Raw genomic sequence first — 17509 nt, forward strand, 5'->3', positions numbered from 1 at the left:
GAAGAATCTGGGAGATTTGGTCCACTGCCAAAGAGGAAGAAAGAGGGATTGTGGGGTTTGCGGTGGGCTTTGCTGGCGGTGGGCTGGGGGTTCTCCTCCCTTTCTCTGACTCCTGGTGAACCGCAGGAGTTTCTCGCCTTTCCTTTCCTCTCAGCCGGTAGGATTTCTTTTCCGCCTCCTAATGAATCTGATTCCGTGATGGCTGAATGCACAGTCATGTGGATAAGAGCTTTTATCATCACTTCTGTTACAAACTCCCCAGGTCCAGGGGATTAGAATTGGAAAAGGAAGAAGTTTTAAAATTGGTTGAAATGGGTTTATAAATGGAGTTCAATGGGTCAGAGCAATGGAATAGCATTGTAAAGGTAATAGAGCTTGCCAAGGTATCTCTCAGTAGCTTTTCCAGGTGTGTCTGCTTTTATTTTTCACTTGCTAAAATGTTTTTGGAACCCCTGCTCTGTAGACAGCCAGGGTGGCAGTTATTAAAATGTACCTTAAACCCAGCTGCAGTACCGTTAATTAAAAAGTGGGTGTAGAAATAGCTGGGAGACAGATCTGGCTGGATATCCTGGGCTCCCCACCTTGTGTTCGATCCTCCCAACTCCCCTCTGCTCACCATTGCAGCTGAACAACCGTGATACAAACGGGAGATCCCACCGCAACTCGTTATTGCTTTCCAGTGACTTTGCAATTACCTCTTGCATCTCTCCTGTTACATGTGTGCGCCCTCATTACCCACACCTTTTGTTTTGCTTTTTACTGCCTCTCAAATCCACACCTATCGGAAGTCAAGGCAGAAGTTTTGTCCCCAGCACAATCTTCTGCATCCCGTTGCATAAGGGCTTTATTTTTCTTCCACTTTTCTTTTTAATTGGAGCCAGGACTCTAATTGAAACATTTTGAGTGAAAACATTCCTGGACGTAAACGGGCAGCAAAGGAGACAGAAATGGAATTGCTGTAACTTTAATGAATATATTCAGTTTTATTATTTCAAAAGTAGAAACATAATTGCTTTTTCCATTCTGAAGAAGTTTTCACCAATAATAAATAGGATTTTAATGGAAATGGCAGAAGCGGTTATAGACAGTAATAGCCACTAGAATGTTTGCGGTTTTCAAATTAGATGCACATAATTGGTAATAAAAAGAAAGTTTCATTTGTTAAAAATCTCTGGAAGCATATTGAATGTGTAACATTAGAAACAATGCTGCCATAGGAATGATTTTCTTGTCATATTTAATAATCAGGGTTTAGTCAAGTTTTTAAATGTGCTGCATAAACAAATAGTCTATTTGGGAAACTGTGTTTAAAAACAGCGTGTAAAACTATCAGAGTATCCCTTAGAATTAATAATTGCATCTGTATTATACGAATAGTCTTCCCAATGAATTGTTTGGTTTGGGTTTTTTTTTTAACCCAGTTTTAGTGGTGGAAAGTGAACTAGGAATAAGGATAAATCAGGAACTTTGCTTTTCTCTCTTCCTTGCCTAGGCCAGATGGTGCGTGTGCGCTCGGTGGTCCTGCAGGCAGCGGGCGAGGGCAGAGCCTGCCCGCAGCAGCTCAGCCAGCACCGCAGCTGCCCGGTGAAGCCCTGCTACAGCTGGCTGCTGGGCCCATGGAGCCCCTGCACCGTCCAGGTACGGCTCCTGCGCTCCCCGGGGGTCCCTGCCGCCGGGTCATCAACAAAACAAATCAGTATTTTATGGCAGGATCGATTGTTCGCGGCTCACAGGTGTCTCTGTGGCAGGTGCTGGTACGATCTGTAGAACGCAGGGCGGGTTCGGGAGTGGTAAACCTCTGCACCTCCTCTGCCAGGCATGGGCAGTGATTTATAACGATACAGGTGCAAGTACCATGAGCTTATAGAGGTGTTAAAGGAGATTTACAGAATAAATGTTCTTGAGTGGGCATAGTCATTGTGACCTATAATTTAATTATATAAAATAACAGGAAAACAGACATACTAGATTTCAAGAATGCTTAATCTTTTTTATCTTTTTTTTTTCTTTTCCTTTTTTTTTTAAATTTAAAGTACTGTATAACAGGTCTTTCCCCACAAAGTCTCCGGTACAATAGTGTGAGTTATTGTGTGAAGTGCTGGTTTCTACTTTCTCCTTAGCCCAGTTATCTTTCTAATGATCTAAGAATGGCTGGATTCAGTTGTGTTGTGCTGTGCCCACTCTCAGCACCTCCGCCTTGCTGCCACCGGAGCCGTCATTTTCTCCCTGCCAGTGACTTGCAGGCTTCAATTGATTGTTTTTTCTCCCCTCCTATACTTCTTCTTTTCTTATCTGTTAGATCCTATTTCCAATATTAAAACGTATTAGTCGGTAACCCAGCTTAAGCAGAGATGACTCTCACACTGAGCTTTCTCAGGCGGAGTGGAGGCCACTCGTGCTGCTCAAGGCCGGATTTGCAGAGATAGAGGTGGGAGAAGTGTGGCTGGGTGGAAACGTGCCCTGTGTGCTCCCAGGGCACAGGACCTGTGCTCAATCTGTGGCTGCTTCTCCACATTGTACCATCTAGGAAACTGAAGCCAATGATGTGCGTGAAGGCACATCCCTTGTGTTTTCTGCTCTGCCCTCTACTGCGCTGCAAATGCCTTGAATACCTACTCGGTTTCTAGCTGAGGTAGATGGATGTGTAGTGAATGCTGCACGTGGCAGGATAAATACCCAGAATTTCCCCAGGTTTTCACAAAGGAAATCTGGAATGTGATAGTCTTTGGACAGTCCAAGATCAGAGAAACATAAAAAAATATTATATAATGAACAATGACTCTTAGCAATGAGGAATATAGTCCTTGTATGTACTGTGCTCAGTATTTATATACATGTAAGATAAACGTAACAAAACAATAACATCAGCTGGTATTTTGTGGAGCTAACATAAGCAGGTTCTGTTTAACATTAGGGAAGAGACCTTCAACAGTAGGAGCTAACAGAGCTGATAAAAGAATTAGTAGGGAAGCTGAATTAATGCCCTGGCAAACTCCAGATAAATAACACATCGTGCAGATTAAAAGTGTGTGCATCCAGCAACCAGCTAAATTTCAGCTCAGAGCAAGTAATCATGCCTTCCCTAGCCCAGATATCATCCGGTGCTTCAGTGAGATAGAGCCCGCTTCTCTCTGTAAATTACTGTGATGTAGTTTCTCTACCCTTTGCTTTGTTTTGGAGAGGAGCCATTTTATTTGTGGTTGCTTCTCTTTAATGAGGTGCTTAGGAATTAAATGTAGTTCATAAATACAGGGTGATTTATTCCTGTGCTTTACTGGAAAAGAAGGTTAAGCTTACTTTCTAAAGAAAGCTTGGAGAAGTCCTGTTTTACAGGATGCTTTGTGAAATAAGGTAAATGCATGCTATGGTGTGACCAAAATGCATTTTGTGGAAGTGTCTTCCTGTATTAATATAAACAGGACAATTAATTATAAGGCTGAAATATTTTGCCTTGTATTATGAGATAACTGAGGCTGAATTTTTTAATTGTAGAAGGACTATGTTATGCTAAATTGACTTCATGTGAATAATTAGAAGTGTCTGCATGTTTAGGAATAAAGCCCACTACGTGTTCTGTGCTGCTGATTTTCACGGTACAGAAATCTGTGCGTTGCTCTCCAGGTAATTACACATGTCACAGGCACACCTCCGGCAGACGTGGGGATGCAGAACTTGGAAAATGGTCAATACACCTCATCTTAAAGGGTTTCATTACATTAATCATTTTCCTACTGGAGTTGAAGTGTTTTACCCTGATTAGAAAAAAAAAAATATAATAAAAATTAACAGTGGCTGACACTGTTCATAATTTTTCCATTAAAGGAATATAAGTGAAGAAGCTAGCTATTATCAGGTGCTAGCTGCCTAATGTTCTTAAGAAGACTAAGGACCCATCCTTAGTAAAGTGTTTTAAAATACCTCCCTTAAATGTGATCACACAACACTTCCTCATTAAAGAAAACTTTACCTGATTAAGTGCTCATCAGCTCCTGAAAGCTTTGCCCAATCAACTCTTCACCTAAAATCGTTGTGAACACACATGAACCCCAGTAAAAGCTGAAAGGGGAAGACTTTTGAAAGCACGTCTGGGCAAAGCATCTCATTAGGACTGTTTTCTTTTGTATCGTTAGTGTGTTATACGTGGAAAATATCAGAGGGTGACGTGAGAGAAGGTTTGTGCAGGTACTGTTGGCATGTTGGTCAATTCAAAGCATTCCTGGCTGGCAAAACAAAGTCCTGGTGTAAACCTGCTGCTTATTTTACAAGTGGTGGGTTGGGGTGAGAGGCTCTTTGCTGGTGCTCCTGGAGGGGCCTGGACCTCCAGGCTCTGTTTAGGGAACCCATGGTGGGTTCTGAATCCTCTAGAGGGTCCGAGTAGAGATTTTTGCAGCCAAATGGAGGGAATCCCCTCTGGAAGTCAAATCCCTGCATTATTTCTGCCGGGAGCTCGTGACTCGAGAGGCAAATCCTGGTTCTGGGCAAACCTCAGATGATCACATCTTCCAGGGAAGAGCATTTACAATACAGATTTGATCCCCTGAGCTCTGAATATGTGATCATCTCCTTGGCAGTTCTCTGATTAGCAGCTATTCCCTGCATCCTCAGTGTGCCATTCCTGCAGCGAACTTCCACTGATTCCGCACCTATTAATTACATCTTCAAATGTATAATTTTGGGGATATGAATAATTTTTAAGATGATAAGGAAGTTAATGCGGTGCTCCTGCATTGCTTATGACCTTGCCAAATATACCAAAAACTATTGCACTCCGTAAATGACAGGATGACATTTTATGTATGAAATGTGTTCAATTGGTTGTAAAAAAGCACTGCTGGTCTTGAAAGAAAACATGCGAAGGGAAGGCACTGTTAAAAAGTGAACCTTTATCTTTGGAATTGTTTGAAAGTCCACAGTTTCTGTCTATTTTTTATTCTAAACATTGAAAAATATTAATGTATTTCCAGTATTACATGAGAGAAGAATTAAGAAATTGCTTTGAAGTGTGTGGACCTTTATAGTGGCGACTGCTGTACCAAAAAATGTTTTCACCTGTGATTTATATCTCTGTATTCATATAAATATTTCTCTAGTGATATGCGTATAAATACTAACATTTATGCAAGAATAAGTATCTTTTTAAAAACTTCTTTTTGTCCTTTCAGTATTCTTTAGTGGTTCCTTGAGCCGCTTTGAGCTGGAAATACACCGCAGTTTGATTAGTGGCCATTTCCCCCGAGAATTTTCTCCACATCGTCTTCTGTTTCCACCAGCCATCTCTAAGAGCTCTAACCCAGTTGACAGCCACATGAGTTATTCACACACCATTAATCTCACACCACAATAGAGGTTTCAGCGGTGAAACAGTAATTTAGAACAGTAAGTTACATACTGGCTAAAGCGAAACACCCTGTTAAAAATTTGAAATCTGGCTGCATATATTAAATCTGCACTAATACTTCTCTCAGACACTTTCGATTAGCAGCTGGTGTAAATCCAGCTAGTTATGCTTTTAATTCCATTTCATTGTGCATCTGCAACAGAAGGGATGGAGGGAATGAAAAAGCTCCCGGGTGTGTGCAGGAGCTGTTCCTGCAGCAAACACACCGCAGAATGGATGCACCCGGTAGGGGCTGTTCTGTTCTGTGGATGAAGTCCATTATTTTAAGAGAATCCACTGCCAAGTGATCCGAAGGGGCACTTCCCTTGGTTATATGAAAGCAATGTTTCAGCCTTCTTCTTGAGTTTTATTTCCTGAATTTTTGTAAAGTGCCATTTCCACCAGGCTTCGAGCGCGCATTCGTAAAGCATCACGCAGGTTCCAGGTGTGCACCTCAGACATCGTTGCAGCTCTGTTTGGCAGATGAGAATGAAACAATTCCAGCCTCCAAGAAACAATAGCCTCAATAGCCTCAGTGTTTCAACTCTTAGAGCATTCTGAGCCCTCGATTGTTGCTTTAGCCAAACAATATTGATTTTTCGGTAAAGGAAGTCTTCTTCAGCAAGTAGTTTGGTGTATGGCTGTTTCAGAACTGGGCTGACAAGCATGGAGTGGCTCAGGTGATGCCTCTTGTTGTTTATTCACATGGGATTCAGTGCTAATAGGCTGTGCCTGACTTGGGATGACGTTTCGGTAGAGTATGTGACACAAGTTGGTGACCTCTGTCCACTGCAGAACCAATAGTTCCCTTTAAGAAACTGCACAAACACCCTTGTGCACAATAACTCTTGCAGCCCAATTGAGTGTGCTGGAGGATTTTTGCTGTTGCAGGGTTTAACCCATGGAAGTGGTCCTGTTGGGCTGTGTCCTCAAAGGAGGTGAGTGGAAGTGTCTGTTCCGTAGGGGCAGGCTCTGCCCTTGGCTTCTTTAGAGAAACCAAACATTTCTGTATTCATGTAACTGGGAACTAATGAGGAATCAGTAAATTCACTGGCTCTAGTAAAAGACATGAAGGACTGACCCAAATGGTACCCAACTCTTCCACAGATTTGGATACAGTATGCTTTTCTGTGTGGCTCTGCCTCTGCCTGTGAGCTTGTGAGATGTTTACAGAGAAGATCTCCTGTGTTCCCATAACTGTGGATAGTATTGCAGTCCAAAGGATGAATTTGTATCTTTCAAGTCTTTTTAGGTGGAATTGACTGTGTTCTGTCATCTGCTAACACCAGCAATGTGTGTCTCTCTTCCTTTCTATCATTTTGTAGGGTGGACAGTGTGGAGAAGGATTGCAAGTCCGCAGCCTCACGTGTGTAGTACATGATGCATCTGTTTCTGCTACATCCAAACCAGTAGAAAATGCGTTATGTGGTGAGCTGCCATTGAAAGAGAGTGTGCTGCAGTTACCATGCTCTGTGCCTTGCCCAGGTAATGTCTTTGGAAAGTCACGGTGCGTTTCTGCTTGTGATAGGTGTCTGGGATGGAGATGCATCTGTAGCTCTGAGCACTGTCAGCCGTTGTAGTAAGAATTTGTACTTCAGCAGATCAGGAAAAAGCTCAGTCTGCTGTTTGTACATCACCTGAAAAAGACTTTGTCTGCTTTTTGAGAAAACAAGATTCCCCATGAAGCAGAAAGTCTGAATGTTACATACCACTGGGTGGTAAACTGAGGATATTGCACTATTAAAGCTGCTGTATGCTTAGATTGTCCTTATCCTTTAGGGCTGATTCCTTTCAAAAACCTGTGATTTGTTCTTTCAACGTGCAGGTGACTGCCACCTGACAGAGTGGTCAGAGTGGAGCTCCTGCGAGCTCACCTGCATCAATGGCAGGAGCTTCGAGACAACGGGGCGTCAGTCCCGATCCAGGGCCTTTATCGTTCAGTCTCCCGAGAACCAGGAGAGCTGCTCTGGACAAGCGATGCAAACACGGCCTTGCTCAGGTAGTGTGGCCAGAGCGCCGCTTCCTCCCATTCAAGAGTTTATTCTGGTTTTGTTGCAAGGTGAAGACTAATGAGTATTGATATTGCAGGAGGGAAGTGTTATGACTACCTGTGGAAAACAAGCCTTTGGCGAGACAACATACGCACCGTGTGGTGTCAGCGCTCGGATGGAATAAATGTCACAGGTATGTCCACAAATTGCCATGCATGATTATGAATGAAAAGTCTCATCTGGGTTTTTCTTCTTCTGCATCAGTTGCTCAGGGGGAAGGTGGAAATCCTTCCTAGCTCCTCCAGGATTTCAGTTCAGATGGGAGCTCCCCAGCCTTGCTGTCAGCTCAGCATCACACATGTATTATGTGAGACTATTGGGGCGAGTTACCCCTACTGTTGGGTTGGTCATGGGAAGAAATGAGTGTACATGCACTAAAAAGGCCTCCTGGGCTGGCTTGCACAGCTGTTAGTGCAGCCTTCCTGTGACCGTGGAGAACAGAAGAGAACATCACACACGTGGTAGAGAGCCCAGCTTCTGTACCTTTTCTTCTGTTCGACACACAGGAGTCTCAAATCGCTCCAACTGTGAGGTTCCTGCTGCTGCCGTGACCTACAAATTCTGCCTGCACAGGATGAAAAGGGAAATTCATGGTCAGCACTTTGAAGCAAAGGCTTACGCATTCATAGGATCTCTCTCCATAGGCACAGGGCGAATGAGGAGAGAGTAGAAATGAAAATGCAGATGTCCTTATCTAGTTCTATTTATAATGACTAGATAAGATAATAACAAAAGTTGTATGTGCAAAGGTTACTGAGTAGTTAAGAACTCGTTAACATGTTTTTATTCCTATAGAAGCACAGACTTCCCCAAGTGAGAATGGGCAAAGGCGTTATGTGGATTATGTCTTCTTATGTAGATAAGACATTAATGAGGACACAGAAGATCTGCATCTAATTCCCGATTCTGTCCCCAACTTTCTATGTGGCCTGTGGCAAATTGCTTAAATCTGTATATCTCTGTTCTCCATTAACAAGATGGCTATCATAATAATTCCCTGCCTTGTTAAGTTAAATTAATTAATGCAATGCCTACAGATATTATGCTAATGTACTCAATAGACTAGTATTTAACTATATAAAATAAGCAAGCAAACATTTCTTACACTATGGTGATGCAAGTAAAAAATATTTGAAAACATGCCCTTGAAGGCAGCAAGTATTTTCTCTTACAGGAGGGTGCGCTCTTCGGACGAAACCCGCACAAGTTCGGCACTGCAGCCCGCCGTGCAGCAAACCGTTCTCCTACTGCACACAGGTAGCTGGTCGCTGCAGAATATGGTTGAGAGATTAACACTGCAAAATCTGTTCAATTAGCTTCTGTGACTTAAACGAATTCCAGGACCCAGAAAACAGTTTAATGTGTCCATGGTACCACCTTGAGGACGTTGTGGGAATTTCGCTCTGAAAGGAAACCATAAACCTGCATGAACGAGTGGTGGAGTGTTTATGTGGTGTTACAGGTTTGGGTTTGTTCTGTGGAGGGGTTTTGGAACCTCTTGGGTTACTTTTCATTGAGTGCTATTGTGCTGTCCTTACAAAATGGACTGTTTAAAACTTCCGTAAAAGCGGAGATAAAAGAGTATGTCTTCTCCTCCATGGGCACAGGAAGCCCCTGTGAGCATGGGGAAGCTGTAGCACATGATCCCACCATCCCCATACTGCCGTCTGAAGCAAAACCTGGAACTGAGCTGTTTTGCTGACATGTTAAGCATCTGCAACACGTGCTGAATCCTGGAGCCACTGCCACTTCTTTGCCTCTGAGAAGACATGAGCCCAGAGGTTACAAATGTCCCTTCCTGCAGTACCCAACTCCAGAGCTAGAGCTTCCCAAAATGCCTTATCCATGTCAGTACTGTGATGGACTATGAAACCCAGAACCCTTAAAGCAGCCAGGAGCAGGTGGGGTTTAGATATTTATACTTCGAAAATAGCCTCTACAGCTCTCAGCTTCAGCTGAGGAATTACCATTGTAAATTAGCTCATGGGCAGCTGAGTGTGGATGAAAGGACAGTTGTGAGAGTGCTCAGAGCCTACAGGAACATAAAAATGATTGGTAATCATGAATTTATTAGCTATAAAATCTCTCAAGACTTCACCTTTTGTCAAAAAAAGCTCAGGATCACGTCTGTCAACAAGTGGGGGATGTCGTAGCAACAAAATCAATGTCAAAAGTCAAATTCTTATCGCAGAGATTGTAAATCAGTTGCCTGTTTGGATGGTAACTGAGGGTATCAGACCCTCAGACAGGCATTGTAATTATAATTAGCAACGAAAAGCAATCTAAAAAAGCTGTTTTAAAGTAGAAATCCAGAAAATGAAGTATCTGTTTAGCAAACCACAGGCTTCTAAGAAACCTGAAGAAACTGCTTAAACTGATCCAGGACAGTGGATGTTTGGTTGTGAGAGAGAAAGCTTCATTTCAGAGAGCCCTGTGCAATACCGGAGTAGAAACAGGAGGGGAGGGTTTGGGTCTGAAGTGAGATTGTTTCGTGTTCCTCTCTTCCAATGGCCTACAGGGTCAGCGGGAAAACTGTTATTGACAAGAGGAGTTTGGATCAAGCCACAGATGCCTGTTAGGATTAAAATGTTGCCATGTTGGGCTTCTCTGTCATTACTGACTCTTTTTTTCAACCAATTCCCCAAATATATGTTGGCTTTTTGAGCTGAAATGGGTTTGCAGGCACCAGTCCCTAGTTTGTTTGGTTTGGTGGTGAACTTACATGTGCAGTTTTTTCATGGTTTGCCTACATTTTGCACTGTTCTACGAGAGCATACTGTTTGATTTAATACCGAATTCCCTTTTATCACCTAGAGAGGAGTCTGCGGTTGTGAGCGAGGATATACAGAAATAATGAGATCAAATGGTTTCCTGGATTACTGCATGAAGGTACCAGGTTTAGAAGATAAGAAAGCTGATGTTAAGACCATTGCTGGAAAAAATAAACCTGTCAACTCAAAAATGCATGACATTTTCAAAGGATGGTCTATTCAACCTTTTAATCCAGGTGAAAAACTTAAATATGAATGGAATAAATTGTCTTTACAACGTTTCTGTAGAAGAAAGGTACAAGCTTTGTAGATCATAACATCAGAGATTGTGTCTGGGAGCTGCAGAGCAGCCTTCCAGTTTCTAACTCATGTGCCGTCCTTCATTCCATTGTGCCTGTGCAGACTAATCACAAGCTCTCATGTTGAGAGATAGCAAAGGCGGAACAAAGCAATATTATTTTGCAAAAGTATACTCATGTGTGATTTGGGGGGGAGGCGGTGCTCAGAACTATTATCTGATGATGTTTCTAGAAGTAATATATTTGGGCCGGGAAAGATATTGATCACTAGCGCTTCAGAAGATTCGGAGCAGAAAGTACTTAAGATTTCATTACAGAAAACGTTGGTTGTTTCTGGCCAGATTTCAAAAGTATATGAAAAAAAAAACCCCAACAGGGTAGAAAGTGTAGAGTTTAAACTGTTGAAGTTAAGACATTTAAAAAAAAACCCAGAACACAAAAAGCAGGCGAGCTGCTGTGCCCATGCAGAGCATCGTAAGTGGATCTTTGACTTCCACACCATAAGTGCTTCCCAGTTGGAACTGCATAGTGGATGAGTCCAGACTGGTCCACAGGACTGGTGCTGTAGCTGTGGTAGCTGATTACTGTTTTGACTGTTACTTTGCAAGATTAATTTATTCCAAATAAATTTCTGAAGTGCAAATAGGACTTTAAAATGGAAGGCAAAGGTGTCAGGCACATCAAGTTTTACTGAAATGCAGTAGTTCTCCCCGTATTTTAAAATCATGGCGGTGCAGTCTTCCCCCTCTTCTCTTACCTAAATGTTGCATTTGTTTTCCATTAGTTTGTAATGAACACGAGACTTTAGAAAACATATAACAAAAGGTTCTGTTACGGGATTCAGGGAGCCATAATTCTGTCTGATATATGTGATCACACTTTGAATGTTACATTTCCATATTTGATTTGCATACAGTAGTTAACCTTTGCGTTGACAGTCTCCAAGCTAATAGAGCTTGGCCTGAAGCCTTTGAAATTTGGCTGGTTTTTGATCAAACCCATCATCCAGAAGCCCACGCAGTTCACCAGCAGTTTGAGCCACAGGTTTGGGGTTAATTGCGTTTTTGTTAGCATCCATGGCCCTCTGTAGACTGTCTTACTTAGGTGTCATCTCTTCAGCTGGCACCTTTACAGGGTTAGAAAAAGGGAGAGAGGTGTAGGTGGATGCTGCAATCCTCTCTTTTTAAATCAGTTTTCGAGGCTGCAGCCCTGCAAGATTCTGGTGGGCTTGACCTCAGTGCAGCATCTGTGAGCCAGTTCTCCCCCAGGGACTCCGAGACAGAAATAGGGACTAAGGAGCTTTTACAGAACATAACGTTATTTAATTTTAGGGCAGGAATGTTATGGAAACAATATATGGGAAAGGAATAAACGTGTTCCCGTGTGTGCTAAGTGTGTCACCAACCCCATGGCATCCTGCAGGTAACTCTTCAGTCTGAACGTGCCCTTCAGGCCCCAGCTCGAGCTGGTGCTCTTCAAATCACTCCCCTTTGTCTGACTTCTTGACAAAATATGTAATTACTCCCCTAGAACAGGCTCCCAGGCTTACTAGTCTGGGGGTTTGCAATAATTACTGCTTGCTGAGCCAGAAAACCGCAGTTACCTACTAGTTATACTCTTGATAGCAGGTCTGTGGTGAACGCTGCATGTATGGACGGCATTTACCACCCTTCAATACCACAGTCCTTGACATTTGTGTATGTCTAAGGACTTACATATGTCAGTAAAAGTATATGTGCCTTTCTCCAGTTAATTTGTGGTTTCCCTTCCCGGTTACAGTTTAGAACACAAATTTTATTACAGTTTAATGAGGCTGATGGGTTTTGTTCTTTCAAATGCTCTGCAGGAGTGAACAGAACTGATTTTGAATCAGGCTGTGTTTCTCCTTTCTTTACCACACTTTGGGAGGCCAGAGTTCACATACAGAAACTTTTTTCAAGTTGAGAGGCAATTTAAATAGTGTTCTTTAAATTGCAGGATGACATGGTCCAATGCCTTTATGTTGGGGATGGAAAGCTTAGCTGCCTTCATAGCAGACAAGGCGAGATGCCTTTTTGTGGCTATGACAGTCCCTTTGCAGGACTGCTAAATGTTTCGTAGCCATCTCCAGTTGAGAGGGCAACAAATTTCATACCCAGACTTCAGTAAAAAACACAACAAAACAGTCACAAATCTGACAAACGGAGCTGTTCTCACATGAGAGATAGAAAGAATGGGATCTGATTAAATGTCTCCCTTTGAAAAGAAATCGTCATTCAAACATGAAATGTAAAATAGGCTCAGTGATTGTCCCGTGAAGTAACTCCCCACTCGCATGACTGAGTTTGAAATGGCTTCTGTCAAACCGTGTCTGTGGGCACGGCGTGGGTTTGTGTGCCTGCCTCCAGCAGGTGTTAACAGCTCTGGTGGTGTGAATCAGCTCAGACCACTGCTACATGGAAAATATACTATTGCTGCTCTTCACGAGGAAAGCTGTACCGCCAGAACAGAGCAAGAAATGGAAATATTGATATTTTTAAACTTACTATTTTTAATGCAAAACTTAAAGACATCTGAATTCCATGTTTCGTCGCTTTCTGTCAGATGGAAATGTTTCAACACCCCCAAGCTCACGTGTGCACAGAGGGGTTCCTGCGAGGGTGACAGGGTGAGCCCCTGGCCTTGCCACCCAAACAGCCCTGTCTAGAGCTTTGCTGTGACCTAAACTCTCCTGCTCCCGGGGCACAACTCAAAAGCTCTTGCACAACTTTATCCCTCTTACTGTTACAAGGCACATTCTTGGTTTTATTCTAAGCCGAATTTATTCCCATTTGTTGCACAAGCATTTTTCAGCTCTAAGTAGCTTGTTTGCTCCTGCTCGCCGGTGGTTACCTCAATAGACCCCAAGTATTTACGGAGAACAATCCCATCCCTCCTCAGTCCTCTTTTCTCTGGGCTAAACACATCAGGTGTTACATGTCTTTCTGGCCGGCTCCGCATTGAGCTGCCTTTGCCAGAGCAGGCACGGGGGCTCCTGAGCAACTGTGCTGCAATTATCTCCTGCCCCTGCTCCTTTCCCCAGGCCCTTTCCCCAGCCCGGGTTGTTGTTTCTTGTGCTGCACCAAAATCCTGAGCTGCCCGTAATGAACTGTGGGAGCTGAGCCGGGGGGAGGTTATGAATTAGCGGTGCTTTGGAAAACCAAAGCAAAGAGTTCATTTTCAGTTTTCATTGAGGAAAATCTACACTCTTACCAAAGTTAAGATTTTGTCTTTAAAGTGATTGATTTTACAGAAATCTTTTGTTTTCTTTTGCTGTCAAAAATGTGGGGTATAAGGTTTATTCCCAGCCAGTCTTTGCTTTGTTTCCCATCAGTGATGCTACTGTTAATAATTTTGCTTGTGTTTTTTCTCCTTACTTAATCTCTTAAGTATTTGTGTATTTTAAAATAAAGGTTTTTATTCTTTCCTTTTCTAACTCTGCCGTTTTTTCTTTGTCTTCCAACAGATGGTAAACTGAAGGTGTGGGTATATGGAGTATCGGCTGGCGGGTTCCTCATCATAGTTTGCCTGATTTTTACATCCTACCTGATGTGGTGAGTATAGCAAGTACTTTGTCCTTAAATAAAAGCTACTTTGCTTTTATTTAAACAATGCGAAATATATCACAGCACTGTGTTTCAGAGATTTAATCCTCAGGGCTTTAGGAAAGGATGGAGCTTGGTTTACTTAGCTGCCTTCATTTGGCCACAACCTCAGAGTAGTTTAAAACTCTCCAGATTGTAAATGCTATCCGGCGTAATCATGAAGAAGTATGGTGGCCATGCAGGGAAAGAATTATTCTTTATTATCAATAGGCCCTTATATTTATTCAGACTGCTGAGATTAGAAAGGGCTTTTTATTGTATTCTTTAAAAAAAGAACAAGCTGAAAAAAGGCAAGGAGGATGATTGGATCGAAGAACTGGCTTCTGCTCAAGGAGGGAATAAATAGAATAGGGGCGTTCAGTTGGAAAATTGTGTTTCACATGGGAATAAAATAGATATCTGTGAAATCATGAATGGAGTAGAAAAGGGCACTAGGGAATTTTTATTTCCCACAATATAAGTGGTAGGAGGCATCTGATGAAATGATCACTTAAAATAAACAAAAGATTTTATTTTTCACACAGTGCATTATTACCTTGTGAGGTTTCCACTGGCGAGAACTGTGCATGCCAGGAAGATAAATGGATTCAGAGATGGTGTAACAGTTCATGGGAGATTGGGTCTCTTGGTGTTAATTGTGGTTTTCTGGATATGTGCTCCAGCTCAGGAAATCCCTAAATAGGTTTTTGCAGTTGATACATCGAGTGAAAACACATCCTGTGTCTAAAGCTGCTGTTACCACTGTGAAAAACAGGGTGCTGGGTGTACCGGAGCCCTGGTCTACACCAGTGTCACTGGTGGGGAGATGTCCGCTCTCCTCCGGAGCCGATGGGGTGGTGGAGCTGGTGTGACAGAGCTCGTGTCGCGCTCTCTGGTTTGATTACCTGGAAAAGCGCTGCCATTGATGCATCTGGGAGGATCCGAAGGGAGCAGTGACCAGTGTCCGTGTGTCCTGCAACGCCCAGGCTGTCCCTGGGGACCACAGAGCTGGCCTGGCCTTCCCACCACTGGCGCTGCAGCTGCCTGAGCCCTGTTGGGTCAGACAGCCACAGCCATGGCCTGGCAACATCTTCACCCTCTTTCATCCAAAGTCACTTTATTCTCTCTCAGTCCCCCAATTAAAAGCTTAAACAACAGCGTTTGGACACTGCTTAGGAGTTTAGCTTCCTTATTTTCCACACCATGTAGTGACCATTTCTCTGTGGCTTCACAGGGGAGCATACGGAGGATTTTGTAAACAACATCATGTAGTTCTCCATCACTCAAAGGCTGCTGAGGAAGCGTATTTCTCAATAATAATTATTGTTGCTTCGATACCATGCCAAAGAAAAAATGAGAATATCCCACTCCTAGACAGTTCATATTTCATTTTTTCTGTGAGGAATTCCTTGTTTTGTCAGCTGTGAGAAGACATGGGAGACAAATGCGCTTTATTTCCTCTCCAGATGAAGAGCACAGTTGGCCGCCTGTTGGGCAGGCTGTGTGTCCCTACCACACACGCCATAGCGCTCGGGCAGGTCCAGCTGGTTTCTCTTGGAATCAGTCGCCGTACCGCAGTGTCACCTGGTTGCAAAATGATTTTTTGGTTGATGTTGGGTTTTTTTGATGATGTTTCTGAGCTTATTACAGCTTAGAATTCTGTCCCCTGAAATATCTTTATTTTTCTTGCAGCAAAAAAACAAAGCAGCATCAAAGCACTCCTCCACAGCAGAAGCCTCTAACCTTAGCCTACGATGGAGACATTGATATGTAACATAAAAAAGAAATCCAAATGTAGACATCGACTGCCTTAACTGCTTTATTTTTTGGAACTCTCAGACTTCTCAGTTTTTTGAGGAATCTCCTGATGTGTTATATACCAGGCAGAAGTATTGCAAGCTTAACATTTTGCCACCTCTTTATTAAACAAAAAAAAAAAAGGGATTAAAGACTTGGATCTTATGAAATTTTCCTGAAGAGACCAGGAGGTTCATCTCTTCCTGTTGAGCAATGGGAATTAAAAAAAAAACAACAAAAGAATCTTCAAACGTCAAAAGGAATTAGAGGAAAAAAAGGCATGACAATCCCGAGGAAAATGTGACATTTATTGTAAATGACAAATTTGACACAGCATCATTATGCACTATATTAGTGCAGCGTTCTTTATTCTTCACATATTTCAGCAATGAGTTTTCTAGTGTTTACATTTCGTTCAAAGACTTTAAAACTGGATCATGTATTTTGAGAAATGCAAGGAAGAATGAGTTAAGTGTCTGAAGTTACCAGGTTTTTTAAAGTTTCTTCCTTCTTATCCTGTTTTCTAGTCTGGAATATGATTTTCCTTCATTTCCACCTACAGGACAGGAGGATTGTTTTGAAAAAGCATAGGTGGTTTCTTAACTGAGAATATTTTTTAAAGAGTTGAGTCGATAGGTGTTTTGATGAATGGCTGGAGGATTTGATTGTTTTAAAAGTATTTTAAATTAAATTAAACCATGTAGATACATTATGACCAGTTTAAATTGTTATTCAGTTTAATTAATACAAACTCTGCTTTTGTATTTCAATTTTCTTATCTGAAATATTTATAAATTCTTTTTTTGAATTTAATTACCTGACCTCATTTAATATACATCCAACACAAATGCAGTTTGTAGAAGGTCTTGCTTTTTTAAATGTTTCAGAACCACTGAAAAGTTACATGTCGTAAACATCTGGGAACATTGGAAGAGGGTGTTTATAATAGTGTGTGTCGCAAGTAAGAAAGTGCCATCTTGTGGTATTGACTTGTATTTATAAGCAAAATGCTAAAGAGAGAGAAAAATTGCTTCTGGTGTGTTGAATTAAATGTGTGTAAACAACATTCGTTATTAGTCTTTTCTGTGTCTGAGATCGGGCTCAGATTTCAAACAATTCTGGCATGTTTTGCGCAGCAGTGATTAGCGAAAGAAATGTTGTAGACAAGTACAAGTCACGAGAATAATTGCAGACCTGGAGAACGCTTAGTTTTATGTTTAGCTCAGTGGTGCTGCTTATTCCAATTATTAGAAAGAAGAGGAAAAAAAGGAATTGTTACCAGTCCAGCGCCCGTGCAGTCCTTCTCGATCCACGTTTGCTTCGGTGCAGATCATCACAAGAGGAGGGTGGAACGAGGGCAGGAGGCAGCGCTCGTCTTGCTGGGTTGCTATTCACAGCTTCATGAAGTGATTTGAATGTTACGGTTTCATTACAAAGACAATGGTGTTGCAGGTAGATTTCCTTCCCCAGGTCAGGATCCCACCCGTGCAGCGTTTCTCCCACAGCATCAAATTGAGATGATTTCGTGTCATCAAAGCAAGGTTGGAAATGCACTTTCATCTTCCCACATTTAAAAAAAAGGCTGGTGGATTTGCCAGGGGAAATTGTCTCA

General features: G+C 42.3%; 1 protein-coding gene across 1 annotated transcript in view; it reads left to right on the forward strand.

Moving 5' to 3' along the window:
* Positions 1-15874, forward strand: part of THSD7B (thrombospondin type 1 domain containing 7B) — a gene marked incomplete at both ends in the record, with an annotated part of 260266 nt that extends 244392 nt beyond the window's left edge. The window contains 8 exons of the mRNA XM_080346865.1: positions 1493-1638; positions 6703-6862; positions 7203-7376; positions 7466-7561; positions 8603-8685; positions 10243-10435; positions 13983-14070; positions 15793-15874. Coding sequence (XP_080202991.1) covers positions 1493-1638; positions 6703-6862; positions 7203-7376; positions 7466-7561; positions 8603-8685; positions 10243-10435; positions 13983-14070; positions 15793-15874 — 1022 coding nt within the window. The remainder of the gene's footprint in view (positions 1-1492; positions 1639-6702; positions 6863-7202; positions 7377-7465; positions 7562-8602; positions 8686-10242; positions 10436-13982; positions 14071-15792) is intronic.
* Between the last annotated feature and the right edge of the window lie 1635 nt (positions 15875-17509).

The sequence above is a fragment of the Nesoenas mayeri genome (assembly GCF_963082525.1).
Source record: "Nesoenas mayeri genome assembly, chromosome: 6".
In the NCBI taxonomy this organism is placed as follows: domain Eukaryota; kingdom Metazoa; phylum Chordata; class Aves; order Columbiformes; family Columbidae; genus Nesoenas; species Nesoenas mayeri.